The sequence below is a fragment of the Dendropsophus ebraccatus genome, chromosome 15 (assembly GCF_027789765.1).
Source record: "Dendropsophus ebraccatus isolate aDenEbr1 chromosome 15, aDenEbr1.pat, whole genome shotgun sequence".
Taxonomy (NCBI): Eukaryota; Metazoa; Chordata; class Amphibia; order Anura; family Hylidae; genus Dendropsophus; species Dendropsophus ebraccatus.
The window spans coordinates 73121514-73146238 of NC_091468.1; the positions used below are offsets into that span (position 1 = coordinate 73121514).

General features: G+C 47.7%; 1 protein-coding gene across 5 annotated transcripts in view; it reads left to right on the plus strand.

The window, feature by feature from the left end:
- The window catches only part of TTC27 (tetratricopeptide repeat domain 27), a 238890-nt gene that overhangs the window by 151660 nt on the left and 62505 nt on the right, over positions 1 to 24725 (plus strand). For all 5 annotated transcript variants that reach the window (XM_069954653.1, XM_069954649.1, XM_069954652.1 and 2 more), the window contains one exon: positions 18137 to 18232. In XM_069954653.1, the coding sequence (XP_069810754.1) occupies positions 18137 to 18232 (96 nt within the window). The remainder of the gene's footprint in view (positions 1 to 18136; positions 18233 to 24725) is intronic.

A 24725-nucleotide genomic window follows, 5' to 3' on the forward strand; every position in this document is an offset into this window, starting at 1 on the left:
AAATGATGACGGTAACAACAGCGTTAACTTTACCAACGAGGAAACCAGTTGGGCTGAAGGAGCTGAGAACATGAGTCTTGGCGTCTGCCCATATAAACTATCCGCTTCAGGAGATCTTTTTTTCCATTTTGAGGAGTCAAGTAAAAGGTGTTTTGGTTACTAATTGCTATAGAATACTGCTGGGAAATGTGCTGAGCTGTAACTTTGTTTGGTCCTTTGTTGCTGGTTTATTCCATTTCGTGTCCGTTTTGACATTGCGCCCCCCCCCCCCCCCCCCCCCCCCCCCCATCGTGCCTTTAATCTTGATCAAAGAAAGCTCGTTTCAGTATTTGGTAAATAATTGCTCTTGTTTGGGTTATATCAGATCTGAAGGACGTAATTATACTCATTAGCTATTAAAGGGATTGGCACCACCGCACAAAGGAAGCTTCATTTTTTAAAGATTGCAAATGAAATTTTACTATAAGGAAAAACAATGAAGTGATGAAGTATATAGAGTTTACATTTTGCTTTTTATCTAAATGGTCTGGAAAGCTGTGTGTGTATATATATATATATATATATATATATATATGTATATATATATATATATATATATATATAATGTGCATAAGGTTATATCTAACTTTATTTAAAGACAGAGCGGCACAGATAGGCGGCAGGTGCTCCTAGTGCTTTATAATGCTGAAGCTGAGGAGGTCGGCTTCACAAGATGTTACTAACGGCCTTTTATTGGACACAACTGTGGCCCTTACTGGCTCCTATATGTAAAATGCAATTTTTAGCATTCCGTTCAAATACGGTAGCAGGTCGGGAAATACAGTTTCTGCATTAATGGATTTTTTTTACCACCTTCAGTGCTCATTTACTGTTTCCCTTGATTGTGAATATTTTTGATGCCGGAGGTACCAGTGTCTGTTTTCTTATTTATATTGAAATGCTTTGTGTCCCTGTCATCATAACTTTCAAAATCTAAATCAACAATAAATGTGATATAAAGCAGGTTACAAGTTTATAAGTTACAATTTACAATCCTTTTTTTTTCTTTAAAGTTATCTTGCCTTATAACAAAGCTATAGTATATAACAGCTATACTTACTGTATCCAGGTCCAGTCTCCTGAAGGCTGCTATATAACAGCTATACTTACTGTATCCAGGTCCAGTCTCCTGAAGGCTGCTATATAACAGCTATACTTACTGTATCCAGGTCCAGTCTCCTGAAGGCTGCTATATAACAGCTATACTTACTGTATCCAGGTCCAGTCTCCTGAAGGCTGCTATATACCAGCTATACTTACTGTATCCAGGTCCAGTCTCCTGAAGGCAGCTATATAACAGCTATACTTACTGTATGCAGGTCCAGTCTCCTGAAGGCTGCTATATACCAGCTATACTTACTGTATCCAGGTCCAGTCTCCTGAAGGCAGCTATATAACAGCTATACTTACTGTATCCAGGTCCAGTCTCCTGAAGGCTGCTATATAACAGCTATACTTACTGTATCCAGGTCCAGTCACCTGAAGGCAGCTATATAACAGCTATACGTACTGTATCCAGGTCCAGTCTCCTGACTGCTATATAACAGCTATACTTACTGTATCCAGGTCCAGTCTCCTGAAGGCAGCTATATAACAGCTATACTTACTGTATCCAGGTCCAGTCTCCTGAAGGCAGCTATATAACATCTATACTTACTGTATCCAGGTCCAGTCTCCTGAAGGCTGCTATATAACAGCTATACTTACTGTATCCAGGTCCAGTCTCCTGAAGGCTGCTATATAACAGCTATACTTACCGTATCCAGGTCCAGTCTCCTGAAGGCAGCTATATAACAGCTATACTTGCTGTATCCAGGTCCAGTCTCCTGCTATATAACAGCTATACTTACTGTATCCAGGTCCAGTCTCCTGAAGGCAGCTATATAACAGCTATACTTACTGTATCCAGGTCCAGTCTCCTGAAGGCAGTTATATAACAGCTATACTTACCGTATCCAGGTCCAGTCTCCTGAAGGCTGCTATATAACAGCTATACTTACCGTATCCAGGTCCAGACTCCTGAAGGCAGCTATATACCAGCTATACTTACTGTATCCATGTCCAGACTCCTGAAGGCTGCTATATAACAGCTATACTTACTGTATCCAGGTCCAGTCTCCTGAAGGCTGCTATATACCAGCTATACTTACTGTATCCATGTCCAGACTCCTGAAGGCTGCTATATAACAGCTATACTTACTGTATCCAGGTCCAGTCTCCTGAGGACTGCTATATAACAGCTATACTTACCGTATCCAGGTCCAGACTCCTGAAGGCAGCTATATAACAGCTATACTTACTGTATCCAGGTCCAGTCTCCTGAAGGCTGCTATATAACAGCTATACTTACTGTATCCAGGTCCAGTCTCCTGAAGGCTGCTATATAACAGCTATACTTACCGTATCCAGGTCCAGACTCCTGAAGGCAGCTATATAACAGCTATACTTACTGTATCCAGGTCCAGTCTCCTGAAGGCTGCTATATAACAGCTATACTTACTGTATCCAGGTCCAGTCTCCTGAAGGCTCCTATATACCAGCTATACTTACTGTATCCAGGTCCAGTCTCCTGAAGGCTGCAATATAACAGCTATACTTACTGTATCCAGGTCCAGTCTCCTGAAGGCAGCTATATAACAGCTGTACTTACTGTATCCAGGTCCAGTCTCCTGAAGGCAGCTATATAACAGCTGTACTTACTGTATCCAGGTCCAGTCTCCTGAAGGCTGCTATATAACAGCTATACTGTACAGCACGGAGCAGCGTCTATATAAAGAACCTGGTTAAAGGTTAGGATGCCGCTTTCCCAAGTCCTTAAGTCAGGTTCACACAGTTAAGGGTTTTGTTTTTTGTTCTTTTTATAATAGAAGTGGTGCCAAAGGAAAGAGAAAGTTTACGTCCTTCCTATAAGTTTCCTGTCACTCCTGGTATTCTCACAAAACACGATTGTGTAAAGTTAAACACTAGAAACCTGTTCAGACCTATTAAAGGGGCTGCATGCAATTAAAGGAATGGTTAGACTTATTAGAACGTCCGCCACTATTGCTCACTGGCTGTGTCTGATATTAGTGCTCGGCCTTATTTCTGCAGTTTGGCCCCTACACTTTACTGGTAATAGGAGGATAGAAGTCTGGATGAGAGGAGGTAAGTATACATTGTACGTAGGTATGATTATTATTCCAAAGAGGAGTTTTCCTTTAAAGCATACCCTTCTCCTCCGCTGTATTTTTTGCATGTTGCATATTTCTGAGTATATAATGTTCTGGTGCTTCCTGCAGGATATAGAGAACAATACGAGGCTTATCAGCATGTATAACGTCGCATTCAGCATCATGTTGGCTATAGACGCCGGCCTCTGATTCTTCATGATTATTATTCAGACGCCAACTCTCCATAATAAACTTAAGGCTTGAATACTTTTTGCCGTGTAAGCCGAAATGAGCGGCGGGGTAGTGGTGTATGAATCCGGGCTAATATATAATAGGTTTACAGATAACAAAGGAGAAAGCGGAGACTTTGATGAAAGGGAGAGAAGCGGCGAGTCTTTCCTGCGGGCGCCGAGAACAGATCTTCTTGGATGTCGGCAACCTGGGAAAGACCGTTGTTACACGGGATCTCCACCAGTGACCGACTTCCTGCGCTCCATTACTATAATATAAATAGCCAAGAGAATTGTTGTAGCAGGCGACAGGATTGTAAAATGTTGATGTTTATGTGGAGTGTTAGAGAAAACCTTTGTAGGAGAAATATTCTGCGCGGTATGGTTCCATAAACCCCGTAATAAGCTGAGGATATCCGACGTATCAGCCGATCAGGAATGGCAGACAGTCTGGCCGCGGAATACCCCTTTAACTCTCTCAGGCTTTTTCACACCTCTCAGGTAGGGATCAGTTCTTATCACCTGTAAGAAGAATCCTGGAAGCTATAAGCCTGCAGCACCCCCATCCTGCTTTGTATCGGAGGCCACAACTCCTGCTAGAGCATCATTATTAGTAACAGGGGAACGCGAGATCGGCAAACGTGCAGGACCCAAACAAGGATGAAAGAACCAAGAGGTCACGTCTTTTATCAGGTGTTATATTACTGGTCCCCATTATCCCCCACCATGGCTCCCTGTCTCAGTCCTAGTCCACACCATGGCTCCCTGTCTCAGTCCTTGTCCACACCATGGCTCCCTGTCTCAGTCCTTGTCCACACCATGGCTCCCTGTCTCAGTCCTTGTCCACACCATGGCTCCCTGTCTCAGTCCTTGTCCACACCATGGCTCCCTGTCTCAGTCCTTGTCCACACCATGGCTCCCTGTCTCAGTCCTTGTCCACACCATGGCTCCCTGTCTCAGTCCTTGTCCACACCATGGCTCCCTGTCTCAGTTCTTGTCCACACCATGGCTCCCTGTCTCAGTCCTTGTCCACACCATGGCTCCCTGTCTCAGTCCTTGTCCACACCATGGCTCCCTGTCTCAGTCCTTGTCCACACCATGGCTCCCTGTCTCAGTCCTTGTCCACACCATGGCTCCCTGTCTCAGTCCTTGTCCACACCATGGCTCCCTGTCTCAGTCCTTGTCCACACCATGGCTCCCTGTCTCAGTCCTTGTCCACACTATGGCTCCTTGTATTATTCCAATCCTCAGTATGCCTCCCTATCTCATTTCTTGTTCCCATTACAGCTCTCATTAAACCCCAATGTGGCTCACCATCCTATTCTTGGTCCCAACCATGCCTTCTCATCTCATTCCTAGTCCCCAGCATGGCTCCCATCTCATTCCTGCTCCCCAGCATGGCTCCCATCTCATTCATGCCCCCCAGTATGGCTCCCATCTCATCCCTAGTCCCCAGCATGGCTCCCATCTCATTCATGCCCCCCAGTATGGCTCCCCTCTCATTCCTAGTCCCCAGCATGGCTCCCATCTCATCCCTAGTCCCCAGCATGGCTCCCATCTCATTCCTGCTCCCCAGCATGGCTCCCATCTCATTCCTAGTCCACAGCATGGCTCCCATCTCATTCCTAGTCCCCAGCATGGCTCCCATCTCATCCCTAGTCCCCAGCATGGCTCCCATCTCATCCCTAGTCCCCAGCATGGCTCCCATCTCATACCTAGTCCCCAGCATGGCTCCCATCTCATTCCTAGTCCCCAGCATGGCTCCCATCTCATTCCTAGTCCCCAGCATGGCTCCCATCTCATTCATGCCCCCCAGTATGGCTCCCATCTCATCCCTAGTCCCCAGCATGGCTCCCATCTCATTCCTAGTCCCCAGCATGGCTCCCATCTCATTCCTAGTCCCCAGAATGGCTCCCATCTCATTCCTAGTCCCCAGCATGGCTCCCATCTCATTCCTAGTCCCCAGCATGGCTCCCATCTCATTCCTGCTCCCCAGCATGGCTCCCATCTCATTCCTAGTCCCCAGCATGGCTCCCATCTCATTCCTAGTCCCCAGAATGGCTCCCATCTTATTCCTAGTCCCCAGCATGGCTCCCATCTCATTCCTAGTCCCCAGCATGGCTCCCATCTCATTCCTGCTCCCCAGCATGGCTCCCCTCTCATTCCTAGTCCCCAGCATGGCTCCCATCTCATCCCTAGTCCCCAGCATGGCTCCCATCTCATTCCTGCTCCCCAGCATGGCTCCCATCTCATTCCTAGTCCACAGCATGGCTCCCATCTCATTCCTAGTCCCCAGCATGGCTCCCATCTCATCCCTAGTCCCCAGCATGGCTCCCATCTCATCCCTAGTCCCCAGCATGGCTCCCATCTCATCCCTAGTCCCCAGCATGGCTCCCATCTCATTCCTAGTCCCCAGCATGGCTCCCATCTCATTCCTAGTCCCCAGCATGGCTCCCATCTCATTCATGCCCCCCAGTATGGCTCCCATCTCATCCCTAGTCCCCAGCATGGCTCCCATCTCATTCCTAGTCCCCAGCATGGCTCCCATCTCATTCCTAGTCCCCAGAATGGCTCCCATCTCATTCCTAGTCCCCAGCATGGCTCCCATCTCATTCCTAGTCCCCAGCATGGCTCCCATCTCATTCCTGCTCCCCAGCATGGCTCCCATCTCATTCCTAGTCCCCAGCATGGCTCCCATCTCATTCCTAGTCCCCAGAATGGCTCCCATCTTATTCCTAGTCCCCAGCATGGCTCCCATCTCATTCCTAGTCCCCAGCATGGCTCCCATCTCATTCCTGCTCCCCAGCATGGCTCCCATCTCATTCCTAGTCCCCAGCATGGCTCCTTTCTCATTCCTGCTCCCCAGCATGGCTCCCCATCTCATTCCTGCCCCCCAGCATGGCTCCCATCTCATTCCTAGTCCCCAGCATGGCTCCCATCTCATTCATACCACCCAGTATGGCTCCCATCTCATTCCTAGTCCCCAGCATGGCTCCCATCTCATTCCTAGTCCCCAGCATGGCTCCCATCTCATTCCTAGTCCCCAGCATGGCTCCCATCTCATTCATACCCCCCAGTATGGCTCCCATCTCATTCCTGCTCCCCAGCATGGCTCCCATCTCATTCTTAGTCCCCAGCATGGCTCCCATCTCATTCCTAGTCCCCAGCATGGCTCCCATCTCATTCCTAGTCCCCAGCATGGCTCCCATCTCATTCATACCCCCCAGTATGGCTCCCATCTCATTCCTGCTCCCCAGCATGGCTCCCATCTCATTCTTAGTCCCCAGCATGGCTCCCATCTCATTCCTAGTCCCCAGCATGGCTCCCATCTCATTCCTGCTCCCCAGCATGGCTCCCATCTCATTCCTAGTCCCCAGCATGGCTCCCATCTCATTCCTGCTCCCCAGCATGGCTCCCATCTCATTCCTAGTCCCCAGCATGGCTCCCATCTCATTCCTAGTCCCCAGCAATGGCTCCCATCTCATTCCTGCTCCCCAGCATGGCTCCCCTCTCATTCCTAGTCCCCAGCATGGCTCCCATCTCATTCCTAGTCCCCAGCATGGCTCCCATCTCATTCCTAGTCCCCAGCATGGCTCCCATCTCATTCCTAGTCCCCAGCATGGCTCCCATCTCATTCATACCCCCCAGTATGGCTCCCATCTCATTCCTGCTCCCCAGCATGGCTCCCATCTCATTCCTAGTCTCCAGCATGGCTCCCATCTCATTCCTAGTCCCCAGCATGGCTCCCATCTCATTCCTAGTCCCCAGCATGGCTCCCATCTCATTCCTAGTCCCCAGCATGGCTCCCATCTCATTCCTGCTCCCCAGCATGGCTCCCATCTCATTCCTGCTCCCCAGAATGGCTCCCCATCTCATTCCTAGTCCCCAGCATGGCTCCCCATCTCATTCCTAGTCTCCAGCATGGCTCCCATCTCATTCATAGTCCCCAGCATGGCTCCCATCTCATTCCTAGTCCCCAGCATGGCTCCCATCTCATTCCTAGTCCCCAGCATGGCTCCCATCTCATTCCTGCTCCCCAGCATGGCTCCCATCTCATCCCTAGTCCCCAGCATGGCTCCCATCTCATTCCTAGTCCCCAGCATGGCTCCCATCTCATTCCTGCTCCCCAGCATGGCTCCCATCTCATTCCTAGTCCCCAGCATGGCTCCCATCTCATTCCTAGTCCCCAGCATGGCTCCCATCTCATTCCTAGTCCCCAGCATGGCTCCCATCTCATTCCTAGTCCCCAGCATGGCCCCTCACGTGATGCTGGCAGCGCCCTTCCCTATATTTGCCCTTCCAGGTCTTTTTCTTCTTACTCCACTTTATGCAGCGCCGTGTGGATCTTCTCCAAGATGAATCAGAGCACGGTGTCCGCTCCCAATAACTATAATAGGGGATGAGTTGTCTTTATGGTAAAAACCCCTTAAGGGTGCGTTCACACGTACAGGATGTGCAGCAGATTTGGTTTTATGTTCAGTTATTCAGTTACATTGATATCTGCTTTGAATCCTGTACGTGTGCAGAGAGCAATGGACTGCCGTAATGTTATAATTGTACGTGATTTGGAGCGCTGACCGCTATAAGATATAGTAAGGAATCAGTGCAGAATGTTTGTCCTTAAACAACATTATATGTAATGGCAGACACTTACTTCAAGGTTAAATGAACGTGGGCAGAAGTAGCTGCAAGAACCTTCTCCGTATCTGAATATAATTTATTTGCCCGAGCTGCTACACGGATTAAATTGGTTGTAAAGAAGTGAATAAAAAGGTGCGTGCTCCCAGCTATCTCCCAGGTGTGGGGGGAGCCGGATACCCTGGAGGTGTGGGGGGAGCCGGATACCCTGGAGGTGTGAGGATAGCCGGATACACTGGAGGTGTGAGGATAGCCGGATACACTGGAGGTGTGGGGATAGCCGGATACTCTGGAGGTGTGGGGATAGCCGGATACTCTGGAGGTGTGGGGATAGCCGGATACACTGGAGGTGTGGGGGGAGCCGGATACTCTGGAGTTGTGAGGATAGTCGGATACTCTGGAGGTGTGAGGATAGCCGGATACACTGGAGGTCTATTAATTGTATGGGACCGAATTGAGTGAAAAGTTAGTAACTCTGCTGTTCATATTGCTAAACTTCCTTACAGCAATGAGCGGCTACAGACTTCATTCCCCGCAGTGTAAGGGAACAGGGATACTGAGAAGGTAAATGCTGATATTTATCTCCCATAAGAAAGCGCTGGAGCCTGTAAGTCTATGGAGCGTGCAGCCGCTAAGCACCGCCAGTCCCTTCTGCATCGGGGAACTTCACATAGACTGCTGATTGCTGAAATATATTGGGCTGTAATAACGCTACAGGCAATGTACTGGATTACCGATACCGAAATAACGCTACAGGCAATGTGCTGGATTACCGATACCGTAATAACGCTACAGGCAATGTACTGGATTACCGATACCGTAATAACGATACAGGCAATGTGCTGGATTACCGATACCGTAATAACGCTACAGGCAATGTGCTGGATTACCGATACCGTAATAACGCTACAGGCAATGTGCTGGATTACCTATACCGTAATAACGCTACAGGCAATGTGCTGGATTACCGATACCGTAATAACTCTACAGGCAATGTGCTGGATTACCGATAGCGTAATAACACTACAGGCAATGTGCTGGATTACCGATACCGTAATAACGCTACAGGCAATGTACTGGATTACCGATACCGTAATAACGCTACAGGCAATGTACTGGATTACCGATACCGTAATAACGATACAGGCAATGTGCTGGATTACCGATACCGTAATAACGCTACAGGCAATGTGCTGGATTACCGATACCGTAATAACGCTACAGGCAATGTGCTGGATTACCAATACCGTAAATCAGATGGTAACAGGTACTAAAGGACGTGTAAAGCTGCTGCTGATTGCTAATCCGTATCCCGCCTGGGTAACACTGACATGTTTATGTGCTCTGGTTGTGTATACATGATGTCCCCCGTGAGAGGGCAGTGCTTTCCGTATTCTGGCGTCACTTGCATACGCCGTTTGTTGGCGTGCATTCTCCTCAGAGGCTTTGTACAAGAGGATCTACAGCAGAACGTGTAGTCGGCTTTGGGTATTCTGCTTTCCTAAAAAGTAATGTTTGTAAATATTGTTTTTTTTATATTGGAAACCTAAAATACGGCTTTTACAGCCAGGATGCTGTTATGAGCCGCCGCTTTGGGTAAATCCCTGTGTATACACAAGCACCTAGTGTGTAGTGTCTGGGGCTGGAGTTCCCCGCACCTGTACACAAGCATTGTCCTGCTATAGGGGTCCCAGTCATCTACAGACCACCCATCAGTGACTCGTGGTGAATCCCCGGTTTTATCGTCTTTTCTCTCACTTATATATTACACACTTATGGTGGTGACCACTGGACTATACAACTGTAATCATTTCCTTTTTCCTGTACTGCACATAATCCTATTTTATTTAAAGTGTTCTCCTGTATATTCCTATACTTGTCCTATACCTTTACTTGTCTACAAGAGATGAGCGACCTGCGCACGAACCCAAAGAATCGGCATATAAATCCCATAGCCACGGGCTGTATCCATTGTTTCCAGGCCGTCCTCGGGCTGCATCCACCTTCTCCAGGCAGCGGGATTTTTGGTTTGTGTGAACCAGAACTCTGTAAGTTTGCTCGTCCCTATTGTCTACTAAACATTTAAAGGGGTTTTCCAGTGGTCGCCCTTTTTTTTATATTATACTGCTGCCCATTTACATAAAACAATAATCATGTTGTCCTTACCTGTCCGCTCTCCTTCTGTGTCCTCCTCTGGTGTCGCCGGGGTCCCGTACTGACTGCAGAGCCTTCGCCTGTGAGACAAACTCCTCTCAGGAGTGACAGCCCACTCAGCCAATCACTGGTTATAAGGAATAGGACAGGACATGTAGTATCACACTGTACTGCAGGGAGGCGCTACCAGACAGCCAATCACTGCAGGCACCTCACTAATACTGGCGGTTTACCAGGAAAATGGCCGATCATCTAGGTATTCCCATGTTCCGCAGATCCTGACCGTCTGTAACATTCTATGTTGTATGTTGTGTCTGGTGTCAAGTTGTGACGGTCATGAAAGGACCATTGTATGTTGAAAATTTTGTAGCCTGAGGCCGTGGTAAGCTGAGGGATCGTTGTATATCAGTTTGTTTTCCTCCTGATATATAACACCTAGGCGACAGGTTTCCTTTAAAGAAGAAATCCGGTGAAATCAAAAAAGTTGAGTGGGTTGGGGAAACTTAATAAGAAAATATTCTTACCAGACCCTGTGTCCATACAGCACCGCATCACAGCGGACTCCTAGAACCTGGCGAGTAAGGGTGGGATATACCCCGCTCAGCCAATCAGTGACTGCAGCCGTGTCCCTCCCATTTCACTGATTGGCCGAGCGGGCATCCATCAGCCGGGTCATAAAGGATTAAGAGATGGAGAATGCCCGTGGGGGGTCTTGGACGGGAAACGGGGCTGCGTTGGCACAGGGAACAGTAAACATATGATCTTTATTATGTTCCCCCGACCCCCTGCCCATCCAGACTTCAATCTTTATTTAGACGGCTTTAGAACGTGTCTTGTCACATACCTAGTTGGGTAATTTATTAAACCTAGATAAACCCTTTACAAACATTTCCCCTGTTTTGATCGATTCCTTGAAGAGAACGAGTAGTGTAGATGGTAACGTGGATGTTATTCCCCTACAGGAATAAGCCGGCCGCCATACATATAACAACCATGACATCATGCTCTCTAGAAATACACATTAAACTTGTATGAAGTCACTACTACTCATTTAGAGCGTGCGGGGGACTTGGCAGGGCTTGTCTTGCCGTCCATAATTATCCTGACTCATCCTTCATGTATTACATTATCCGTTACTGTGTACGTACTCGGAGTGATTTATGGACCCGCGTTATCCCCTAATTGAGTTCCTTGACTTTTAGCCTTGTGCCTGATCTGAGGAGTTGTATTTGGCGTTCCTTGGAACGTGTACTTGTAGCCCGCGTGCGCTCCGCCTATCACTCCCTCCATTTCTTCTCAGGAAAATTACAGAAATATTTGTGTTTCCCTCAAGGTCAGAAGTGAGGAAATTCCAGTTTATATGGTTCCTGCCATAAGACTTGTGGGGTGCTGCTTGTATAGGAACCCTACATGTGACTGTGCGCTGCTAAGGGGATAGTTTTATGTACACAATTCTGTATTTATCATGGAAGAGAACCTGTCCGACAGCAGAGAACATCAATGGAACTGGTGAAGATTCATCAAACAGAGAGTGGTGTCCGGCCAAGCTCCAGTGCTCAAATGGCTTGTGTTGTGTTCATGGAAACATGGTGGAGGTCCATAGTGACCGGTATTAATAGTTGTGTCAGAGTGAATTTTACTATTGATAACCGCTCTCTATATAAGGTGACCACAACCTGCCATGATGGACCACTGCACCCTGTCCACTGACCACTGCATGATGGACCACTGCACCCTGTCCACTGACCACTGCATGATGGACCACTGCACTATGTCCACTGACCACTACATGATGGACCACTGCATCCTGTCCACTGACCACTGCATGATGGACCACTGCACTATGTCCACTGACCACTGCATGATGGACCACTGCACCCTGCCCACTGACCACTACATGATGGACCACTGCATCCTGTCCACTGTCCGCTGCACCCTGTCCACTGACCACTGCATGATGGACCACTACACCTTGTCCGCTGCACCCTATCCACTGACCACTGCACCCTGTCCATCAACCCACAATTCTGTGCCCACTTCTCGTGATCTGGGGTCTAAGGAATACTAATTCTTCTTGAGAGAGTCTGCTGTATGTCTCCACTCATCTTTATGGTGGGCTTTGTTAAGGAGAACTAGTATCCTTTTCACCCACGTTGATAGACCTCTCTGGTCACAATTCTGCTCTGCAGTGGGCAGGGTGCAGTGGTCCATCATGCAGTGGTCAGTGGACAGGGTGCAGTGGTCCATCATGCAGTGGACAGGGTGCAGTGGTCCATCATGCAGTGGGCAGGGTGCAGTGGTCCATCATGCAGTGGGCAGGGTGCAGTGGTCCATCATGCAGTGGGCAGGGTGCAGTTGTCCATCATGCAGTGGACAGGGTGCAGTGGTCCATCATGCAGTGGTCCATCATGCAGTGGTCAGGGTGCAGTGGTCCATCATGCAGTGGGCAGGGTGCAGTGGTCCATCATGCAGTGGGCAGGGTGCAGTGGTCCATCATGCAGTGGACAGGGTGCAGTGGTTCATCATGCAGTGGACAGGGTGCAGTTGTCCATCATGCAGTGGGCAGGGTGCAGTGGTCCATCATGCAGTGGTCAGTGGACAGGGTGCAGTGGTCCATCATGCAGTGGTCAGGGTGCAGTGGTCCATCATGCAGTGGACAGGGTGCAGTGGTCCATCATGCAGTGGACAGGGTGCAGTTGTCCATCATGCAGTGGACAGGGTGCAGTGGTCCATCATGCAGTGGTCAGGGTGCAGTGGTCCATCATGCAGTGGGCAGGGTGCAGTGGTCCATCATGCAGTGGACAGGGTGCAGTGGTCCATCATGGCAGGTTGTGGTCACCTTATATAGAGAGCGGTTATCAATACTAAAATTCACTCTGACACAACTTTTAATACCGGTCACTATGGACCTCCACCATGTTTCCATGAACACAACACAAGCCATTTGAGCACTGGAGCCTGGCCGGACACCACTCTCTGTTTGATGAATCTTCACCAGTTCCATAGATGTTCTCTGCTGTCGGACAGGTTCTCTTCCATGATAAATACAGAATTGTGTACATAAAACTATCCCCTTAGCAGCGCACAGTCACATCTAGGGATTGGCTGATGTTCAGCACCCAGTGTCAAGGATCTGATCAGCTGACTATAACTAGAACTTATAGGCCAGGTCTTATTTTCGGGGTAACACAGTAATATATATAATTGTGGTGTACCCCTGGTGGTGTTGGTCGGAGGAACGGCCGGTCACTCACTAGGTGTTGTAGTGTGACACCACTCCGAGATACGTTTGGACCTTAGTATGTTGTCACGTGATGCCAGTGTCGGTTGGGCACACAGGTGTGATGGCACGCCTTATTTTATTAAGTAAGGTAGGTTGTACCCTTTTCCCCTGTGGTCAGTGTCCTGACGGGTCCCTTGGGGTTAGGTAGTCACAGATGGCTAGAGTGGTATAATGACCCTCCCGGATAGTAGGACCCTCCACCCACAGAAAGGGGAGCATGTCCCAAGGTTGCGGTGTGTGCTGTGTCGGTGGTGGCGAATAATCACAGAGTCTTGTAATAAAGTTGAGTTGGTTTACTACTTGTAAATGTGCAGCAGGTAATACAGAAGTGACAGTATAAGGTTCCTTGGGTAAAGTCTCTGAGACACTTGACAAAGTTCCAATAAACACTTGATAAGAGAACGACCAGATCTGTAGGATAAGTGCAGTGTAGGATATAGTCGTGTTGGTTGAGTTGTGCTGAGTAATACAAGAGGTAGGGTAGCAGAGAGGAGGATGTTGTGAGAGTCTCAACCCATGTAGTACTGTGCTCTGCCGGGATGTTGAAGGATGAGATAGAATATTTGTAAGAAGAATAAGAACCTGTGCCTGTGTATTGACCTTTGACTTCAGTCTTCACACCACCTTATGCCCACTAGACACGGCTGAACCTTCCTAATGGGTAACACAGGCCCCAGACCTTGTTACTTGGCATGAGTGGAATGCTGAGGGTTCCCTTGCTGACACCTGCGCTGCGAGACAGTTCCTAGGCTTACTGCAACTTTGCTCTGTCCGGATCAGTTCCTGGCTCTGTTATGGATACTGTCCTGCTCTGTGACTTCTCCTTGTCCTCAGCGTGGGTTGAGGTTTCTCTGGCCTGTCCTCTCTTAACAGTGCATAGTGCTTTGGAGTGTTACAGGTAAAGAAGTTGATGGCAGTGTGCTGTCTTGCATCCTTTCCATGCCGAGTACTGACTAAGACTGAACTTGTAGGTACGGGGACCTGGCAGAGGGCCAGGGCCCAAACCGGATCACTGTGGAGAGCTATCTGGCTCGTGTCCTTCCTCCACAACGTCCAGAACGAAAGACCTTCCTATGCTCCTCCTCCACCCATGTGACTATGTTCCTCTCTAGCGTGTGTGGTGCGCTATGAGTGGATGAAAGAGTGCAACAGGAGAAAAGAGAAGAGAGATGATAGGAGAGAAGAAAGCAGAACTCCTACTTGTCTACAGATTCTGGTAACACATAAAAACAATAACCCTTTGGGATCCTTTAGCTGTGCAGCTTCCATATACACATACATAATACAGCGACATCTAGTGGCTAACTTTTAGTACTACTTTTATCATAAGGATGACACAACAAGTACAGACTTTTGCGAAGGGTTGTATGTTACAGTCACCCCTAGTGGGACACCAAATAATGCTTTCAATTTTCCTTCACTTGAAAAGAAAAAACATAATAGAGGACTTCAAGTAACTCAACAGTAGAAAGAAATTCTGACATGTGTCGGTGACATGACCGAGCGAGCTGGTCTGTATTTCCTAAGGTTTACTAGCTGTAGCAGAACAATATACAGGCTAAGTAAGAATAGTCGTGCCGCCTGTTAGATGTTATCGACACTTAGGAACCTTCCTGCTTGCAACATAGCCGGAGGCTCTCCCATCTCTCCCAGTGAGGTTTATTACCTGACGTGTGGGACCGGTAGTGATTAGAATAATGCAGTACTTGTGTGCGCCTTGTTTTAGCACATAATTAACAGCACAGAGCGGCTTTATAGAGCGGGAAATACATCTCCCCTTCTCCGCGCTCTTCTAGTGTGCAGGGCACTAACTACGCCACCGTTTTCTTGTTACACAATTAAAGTTTGATAATACATTACCTTTCCGAGCCGGCTCCATGATGACTTTTTAATTGCTTTTTTGTGGTGTATTACAAACATCTGGTATCACTCAGGGATTTTTTCAGAGGTCGGGAGGGGGGGGGGGGCGATGGCGGCGGCCTCCCTTGCATTAGTGTCAGATTCCTGTGAAGTGAAGCCAGATTGTACAGACGCTTCTCCGACCCCTCGCGGTACTTAGCACTCTGGTTATAGCTCAGTTTGCACTGACTGGCTCAGGTTCGGGGGTTCTCGACTTGATGAAGAACTCGTGTCAAGAACGTTTTCCTCCTTTCACCAGAATAGAAACACAAATTTTGGAAGGAGGATCGCAGGAGCGTTCCAGGAGGTGAACGTTCTACTCAAATTAAGAAATAATTCACGGAAAGCAAGAGAAGCCAAGTAATTCAAAGTGTCAAAACAGTGTCAGACCTGTTCATTCCGTCTGTCTCCTAAATCACAGGTGAATAGTGTGTGAAGCTTCATTATAAAAGCTCAACTCATGGCCCAAACCTGATGGCGGGGTCTCCTCCCATACATGAGGTAGTTTGTATAGATTGGAGAAGCCGATCGTCTACCTGACCCAACGTGCATTGATGACTGCAGAACATGATGTAAATACGAGAGATGAGTGATATGGAATGAGACTGCCATGAGAGAATTGACAGTATAAATCAAGCGCTTTGCTAGTCTCGGTGGTCGGCTTGTCAGCTGTTTGAACTCCGTGCTGCTCCTCCTCGGATGCCAAGAAAAGCTGGATCCAGTCCTTGAAGCTTCTTTCAGTTTCCCAGGACTGGATGCAGCTTTTCCCGACACCTGGAGCGTCACACAGCTCAAAGGCAGCGGCTGACAAACCGACCACCGAGACCAGCAAAGAGCTTCACTTGTTCACTTGATTATATTGTAAATTCGCTCATCCCAAATTAAAAGCTCCAACTCCAGCTGTACTAAGCAGCAGTGTGTCCGGGAGGTTCTGCAGCTATTTAATGGACCTTCTGTTTCCGTTTTTTACCATTTTCAAGATCTCTGCTTCCAGTCAGGAAAGTAAACATTCGTGATTTCCAGAAACTAGAAAACTTGTCTTGATCATTTCCAATTACAGTGATCCCTCAACTTACAATGGCCTCGGATTACATTCAATGGACTCTTCTAGACCATCGTAACTTGAGACCAGACTCGGCATACAGACAGTCAGGATCTGCGGCATATGGGAATAACTAGATTGACCAATAAAAGTGGCTGTTATATTAGTTAAACCCCAGTATTAGGGGCCTATTCTACGGAGTGATAATCGGCCGAATCGGTCGGTGGAATAGAGAAAACGATCAGTTGATGGTGGTGTCATTGGCTGATCGTTTATTTAGGTCCAAACCTAAAATCATTGGTCACCCACCGTGCATTGCTTCGTGCAATAGCGGTGCGCAGTGGGCGACCGATGTTTTGAGAGGCACCATACATTACCTAGCAGGGATTGACTGAGCTGTCAGACCGATCAGCCAATCACTGGCCAGGACTGCCGCGACCAGTGATTGGCTGAGCGGTCTGACAGCTCAGGTAGGCCACTCCGGAGTTGATGCTGCGCCGCGGGACCCAGGGAGGAAGACGGAGCGGAGGAGAATCCCTGCTAGGTAATGTATGCTGCAAGGGCTGCAGCCCTCGCTCAACGATCATCGGGCCGTGGAATAGGCCCAGTAAACGAGTGCCGATCTAGCAGATCGGCGCTTGTTTACACTGTTGATCTGTCCCGTGGAATAGGGCCCTTAGTGAGATGATTGTCTAATAGTGTGGTACTACATGTCCTGTACTGCTCTCTACCTGCACCAGGAGGAGCTGCTCCGTTGGGCACCGGGTGGAGGCGGCTTCTTGTTATTTTTCCAGGACCCTGTGTGATCTCTACATAGAAATTAATGTATAGTCTCCAGTTGCTCTTTCTGACTGGTAAATGGAAGGACTTGCAATAACCATATTAGTTAGCTGCGTATTTTCCTTAAATCTTAGTTTTTTTTTCTCATTTTAGGGTTACATTTGGGGGGTTCAGAACCAATTACCGGTTTTCCATAGTGTTTTGGTTTCAACATACAATGGATGTCCTGGAACCAATTATTATTGTACCTCGAGAGACCACTGTAACACAAGTCCTCAGCGTGTTACAAGCAAAAGTTCAGTGTCGGCCCACCTGCTGCCTCCTCGTGAATAGTCCTCCAGCGTTGAGCTGTGATAGAATTGCAGGCTACTGGATTGGATGGGCCAATTGGTGGCACCGATGGGTGACGTGCTACCCCCAGTGCTCGGAACACCCTTATTAGCATAATGGCGGTACATTGGTAGTCATCCTCCCCTGTCCTGTTAGCAGGTTAGAGACCTCTATCCTGTCATTACTTTCCCTTTAAGCTGGCCATACACATTGGAGCATTGGCCACAACATGTTCAAAATTCTGCTGAATTGTTTCTACTAAACCACAAATCCCAATCATTTGCTCATAATTTACAGATGATGATCTGGTCTGAAATGGCCCATGCGTATGACATGTTAACAGGATGCAGATCAGCTGCAGATCCCATGCACCAAAATCAATAAAATTAATGCATGTAGAGTATAAATCCATTGCAGATGCACATGGTGTGAACAGACCCTTAATGCACATAATAAAGATGCCTGTTGCTTTAAATGTTATTTTGTGTGGAGTATATGAAGGAGCGTTGTCACTTGTTACCACAATCTGTGGACGACCTTCTATGTTTCTCTCTCATATAACTTGGTCTTTATATTTTTTCCATGTTATTAGACGTTAGCGGATCAGTTTGAAGAAAAGAGCCCCCCAGTCTCCGAGCGTATGAAGCTTTTCTATTGCTCACAGATGCCGGCAATTTGGGATGTTCAGGTAGGTGAAATCTTTGATTATTATCCGATATCATCTGATTTGATTTTCCTGTTGTTGTATTTTTTCCATCCATTCTTATAAAAAATGGCCACTCTACCATAAATTCATGTTATAGACTTAAAGGGTAGGTTCACACTACGGAATCCGCACGGAGGAGTTCCGGCGGATTCCGTGGCTCGTACCCGTTCACGGGTGCGCATATCTGCCCGTGCCATAGACACCATTCTATGGCCGGGCCTATTCCACGTTCCGCTGAAAGAACTGATGTGTATTCTTTTGGCAGACAGCGGAATCCGCCCGGCCATAGATTGGTGTCTATGGCACAGGCCGATATGCACTCCGTAGTGTGAACCTACCCAAAGGGGTACTCTGGCGATTCTATAAAAATTAAACTGTCGTCAAACCCCTCCAGACTCACTCACCCCTCCCCAAAGGAACAGACACAGCGACGTTTCCATCCAGCATCGATCCAGTTATCAAGCACACTGATCCTGTTGGATCGAAATGTCGCTGTCTCTGTTCCTGAACATGCAGTAAGAGTTTAATGCTTTCTACAGATACCACGGTGGCTGCTGGATTCTTTTCATCTTTTGCATCCTCTCCGCATGCTGCTCTTGGACTTTTTTGTCTGGTATACCTGATGACGTGTCAAACGTTATTTTCATGACACATACTCAACATTATATGAAATATGCACAATAGTGAAGTCACAGTTTCCGACACCATCACAGCCGACATCCTCATTATAATGCTGTGAGCTCTGAAATAGTTAATCCTTCACACTACTGTACTGACACAGCCGTGGGCAGTCGTGTGGAGATTTAACATCTTAAAGGGGAACTCCGAGTAGAGGTTAAAAAAATAAGACTTCTGCAGAAGCATATAGCATTACTTACCTTTCTATCCCAGTTTTAAAACTACTAGAAATCCATTTGTTTGGGGGAAATTTGTTATGTATTGTGTTTTGAGCAGTTCCCAGAATGCAATTCTTTCCCTAAGCTGATCATCACAGTCCCCCACCCATCACAATCAGTAAAATTAGTGCTGCACCTGCTTCTGGCCATTCAGAGATGGTGGATCACTCAGGGGATTGGGGGATCCAGCTCCGCCTCCTGTGACATCACGCCCCGCCCCCTGTCTGCATCATCAACCTGTGCTCAGCAAACACACACAATGTGAGACAGAGGCATGGAAGATTTGTCTCCTAAGGGGGTAGAGCAGTGGGAGCAGGAGACAATGTGAATTGGCACAGGGGACATTTTTCTTCACTTCCTGGATTTCTATCAGCTACCAGTGTGGCAGAACTGTACAGATACAGTAATACATTGTATAGACACATATATAGAACTTTTAATGTACTTTTAATAGAAAACAAGTTTTTCTTATCCGGAGTTCCCCTTTAACGACAATGAATGGACATGGCCCAGATGACATTTACATCATGGTCTGCAGGGGCTCTATGATGCGAGCTCAGGAGCACTATCAGCAGCCGGGTCCTCACTGTTTATCATGGGCCACCGCCCCGCACTGTGATCACTGTCTGATTGGGACCCGGCAGTGTAATGCAGGGGTCCCAGTCATTTTAACTGACTAGTGGAGGTCTTTTACCTTCCTCCATACAGTCAGATGGGCGATCATTGCATAGAGTCTGCCACAGGTAGATAACAACGATCCCTGCTATGCTATGGCCACAGGCAGGCTCTATGTAATGATCCCAGATAACACTGATCAGTGCTATGGCCACAGGCAGGCTGTATGTAATGATCACAGATAACACTGATCAGTGCTATGGCCACGGGCAGGCTGTATGTAATGATCACAGATAACACTGATCAGTGCTATGGCCACAGGCAGGCTGTATGTAATGATCACAGATAACACTGATCAGTGCTATGGCCACAGGCAGGCTGTATGTAATGATCACAGATAACACTGATTACTGCTATGGCCACAGGCAGGCTGTATGTAATGATCACAGATAACACTGATCAGTGCTATGGCCACAGGCAGGCTGTATGTAATGATCACAGATAACACTGATCAGTGCTATGGCCACAGGCAGGCTGTATGTAATGATCACAGATAACACTGATCAGTGCTATGCTATGGCCACAGGCAGGCTGTATGTAATGATCACAGATAACACTGATTGGTGCTATGGCCACAGGCAGGCTGTATGTAATGATCACAGATAACACTGATCAGTGCTATGGCCACAGGCAGGCTGTATGTAGTGATCACAGATAACACTGATCAGTGCTATGGACACAGGCAGGCTGTATGTAATGATCACAGATATCACTGATCAGTGCTATGGCCACAGGCAGGCTGTATGTAATGATCACAGATAACACTGATCAATGCCATGGCCATTGGCAGGCTGTATGTAATGATCACAGATAACACTGATCAGTGCTATGGCCACAGGCAGGCTGTATGTAATGATCACAGATAACACTGATCAGTGCTATGGCCACAGGCAGGCTGTATGTAATGATCACAGATAACACTGATTACTGCTATGGCCACAGGCAGGCTGTATGTAATGATCACAGATAACACTGATTACTGCTATGGCCACAGGCAGGCTGTATGTAATGATCACAGATAACACTGATCAGTGCTATGGCCACAGGCAGGCTGTATGTAATGATCACAGATAACACTGATCAGTGCTATGCTATGGCCACAGGCAGGCTGTATGTAATGATCACAGATAACACTGATTGGTGCTATGGCCACAGGCAGGCTGTATGTAATGATCACAGATAACACCGATCAGTGCTATGGCCACAGGCAGGCTGTATGTAATGATCACAGATAACACTGATCAGTGCTATGGCCACAGGCAGGCTGTATGTAATGATCACAGATAACACTGATCAGTGCTATGCACAGTTTATTCCCGCACAGTGAACAGCCTAAACAAAAACCGGTCAACCCCAGGATTGCTGATTTTTTTTTTTTTTATTACATTTTAGCTAAAAAAAAAAAGAAAAAGAATAAAAGTGATCAATATTTTGGGGGTTTTGTCATTCATTTTATGGTAGATAGAAAGACGCCATTACAAAGTCCGCCTGTTCCTGAGAAAACCACAACCCTCACCTGTAGCTGGAAAAATGTTATGGCTCTTAGAAGGTGAGGAGGAAAAAAACGAAAACACAAAACTGAAAATTGTCGCTGGGTCATTAAGGCCATTTTAGGCTCCGTACTTAAGGGGTTAAACAATTTCAGGGCTCACAGTATCAGAATAAATGATGATGCCGGGGATTCCGAAATTCCAGGCACGTTGTCCATAGATACAGACCTTGTACGGAACGTGTGAATGTAGCCTGGGGCCGCATTCACGCATTCCGTGTTCTGTCCGTGATACGGAGATAACACGGATATTGAATGCCTGTAATGGATTATTTTGCCGTCCGGCTTCATGTATCAATATCATTCCGGGAGCGGGGTTACAGATAGCGACCTAAATACCGTGTGGACATAGCCTTAGTGTGGGTTCATACTGAGGAATTCTCACGGACATTATCAGCGAGAATTCCTCAGTATGAACCCACCCTAAGGGTGGAGAAAGTTCTGGGATTATTCTTCTTGATTTCGGCATGACAAAAACCTGGCATCTTAACATATCCATCTATTTATATAAATTACCCAGACAGGCTGAGCACAAAGTTGTCATCACCACAGAGAATGGAGTGATACAATGCGGGTCTAACCTTAAATGGTACCAGTAAAAACCATAGATCCGAGTGCAAAAAGTACAAAAAGGAAGCACAAAAAATTATAGCTCAGAATACGATGAGGTGAATGTTTTTGTACTTTGGGTATCGCTGTAATCCTACTGATCAACTGGAAAAAAATAGCGGATCAGTTGTACCCCACAGGGATCAACAGAATTATGAATCATGGAATTTTTTTTTAACCTACATTTTTTTTTTCATTGCACTTTATGGTAAAATAAAGGACGTCGCTAAGAAGTAGAACAGATAGAACAGCAAATATCGAGCCCTCGTACGGCTCCATCAGTCAAAGAATACAAGAGAAATTACTTTGAGTTGAGGATGAAGAAAATTTTTTTTTAAATTGCCGCAGTTATGGGGTTAAAAATGTCTAACAAAGGCGGCTTAAAGGGCGAGGAGTAGGAGGCGAGCGGTGTGTGGTGAATCTGTGAAAGTTACGATGAGTAACTGTTATGATAATACGTGATCAGTCTAGACGTTAGTGTTGGCGGGACAGAGGTTGGCAGGCGAGAATCAGTCTGGAGTTTTCCATTTTTCCATAAGTTCTTAGCATCATAAAAAGGCCAAGTGTGATAAGCGTCTGCCATATACTGCAGGAACCACTTATCTCCAGGGTTCACAAAGGTCACAAATCCACTCTATGCCGGGACAATTCTGTGGAATACTGGTGATGTTAAAGGGAAACGATCAGCAGGTCAGACGACTCTAACCCACCGATATATCCATTTTATGCACGGGGCGCTGAGGAGGAAGGGATGTCTCTTATAGTACATCTCTTATTGTGTGTCAGAGAGAGAGATGAGGCCTGAGAGAGAGAGATGAGACCTGAGAGAGAGAGATGAGATCTTAGAGAGAGAGATGAGGCCTGAGAGAGAGAGATGAGGCCTGAGAGAGATGAGGCCTGAGAGAGAGAGATGAGACCTGAGAGAGAGAGATGAGGCCTGAGAGAGAGAGATGAGACCTGAGAGAGAGAGAGAGAGAGAGAGAGAGAGAGAGAGATGAGGCCTGAGAGAGAGTGAGAGAGATGAGGCCTGAGAGAGAGAGATGAGGCCTGAGAGAGAGAGAGAGAGAGAGAGATGAGGCCTGAGAGAGAGAGAGAGATGAGGCCTGAGAGAGAGAGAGAGATGAGGCCTGAGAGAGAGAGATGAGGCCTGAGAGAGAGAGATGAGGCCTGAGAGAGAGAGATGAGGCCAGAGAGAGAGAGAGAGATGAGGCCTGAGAGAGAGCGAGAGAGAGATGAGGCCTGAGAGAGATGAGGCCAGAGAGAGAGAGAGATGAGGCCTGAGAGAGAGCGAGAGAGAGATGAGGCCTGAGAGAGATGAGGCCTGAGAGAGATGAGGCCAGAGAGAGAGAGAGAGATGAGGCCTGAGAGAGAGAGAGAGAGAGAGAGAGAGATGAGGCCTGAGAGAGAGAGAGAGAGAGAGAGAGAGAGAGAGAGAGATGAGGCCTGAGAGAGAGAGAGAGATGAGGCCAGAGAGAGAGAGAGAGATGAGGCCTGAGAGAGAGAGAGAGAGAGATGAGGCCTGAGAGAGATGAGGCCTGAGAGAGAGAGAGAGAGAGAGAGAGATGAGGCCTGAGAGAGAGAGAGAGAGAGAGATGAGGCCTGAGAGAGAGAGAGAGAGAGAGAGAGAGATGAGGCCTGAGAGAGAGAGAGATGAGGCCTGAGAAAGAGAGAGAGAGAGATGAGGCCTAAAAGAGAGAGAGAGAGAGAGAGAGAGATGAGGCCTGAGAGAGAGAGAGAGAGAGATGAGGCCTGAGAGAGAGAGAGAGAGATGAGGCCTGAGAGAGAGAGAGATGAGGCCTGAGAGAGAGAGAGATGAGGCCTGAGAGAGAGAGATGAGGCCTGAGAGAGAGAAATGAGGCCTGAGAGAGAGAGATGAGGCCTGAGAGAGAGAGATGAGGCCTGAGAGAGAGAGAGAGAGAGATGAGGCCTGAGAGAGAGAGAGAGATGAGGCCAGAGAGAGAGAGAGAGAGAGAGAGAGAGATGAGGCCTGAGAGAGAGAGAGAGAGAGAGAGAGAGATGAGGCCTGAGAGAGATGAGGCCTGAGAGAGAGAGAGAGAGATGAGGCCTGAGAGAGAGAGAGAGAGAGAGAGAGAGATGAGGCCTGAGAGAGAGAGAGAGAGAGAGAGATGAGGCCTAAAAGAGAGAGAGAGAGATGAGGCCTGAGAAAGAGAGAGAGAGAGAGAGATGAGGCCTAAAAGAGAGAGAGAGAGAGAGAGAGAGAGAGAGAGATGAGGCCTGAGAGAGAGAGAGAGAGAGAGATGAGGCCTGAGAGAGAGAGAGATGAGGCCTGAGAGAGAGAGAGATGAGGCCTGAGAGAGAGAGAGATGAGGCCTGAGAGAGAGAGAGATGAGGCCTGAGAGAGAGAGAGATGAGGCCTGAGAGAGAGAGATGAGGCCTGAGAGAGAGAGATGAGGCCTGAGAGAGAGAGATGAGGCCTGAGAGAGAGAGAGAGAGATGAGGCCAGAGAGAGAGAGAGAGATGAGGCCTGAGAGAGAGAGAGAGAGAGAGAGAGATGAGGCCTGAGAGAGATGAGGCCTGAGAGAGAGAGAGAGAGAGAGAGAGATGAGGCCTGAGAGAGAGAGAGAGAGAGAGAGAGATGAGGCCTGAGAGAGAGAGAGATGAGGCCTGAGAAAGAGAGAGAGAGAGATGAGGCCTAAAAGAGAGAGAGAGAGAGAGAGAGAGAGAGAGAGATGAGGCCTGAGAGAGAGAGAGATGAGGCCTGAGAGAGAGAGAGAGAGAGATGAGG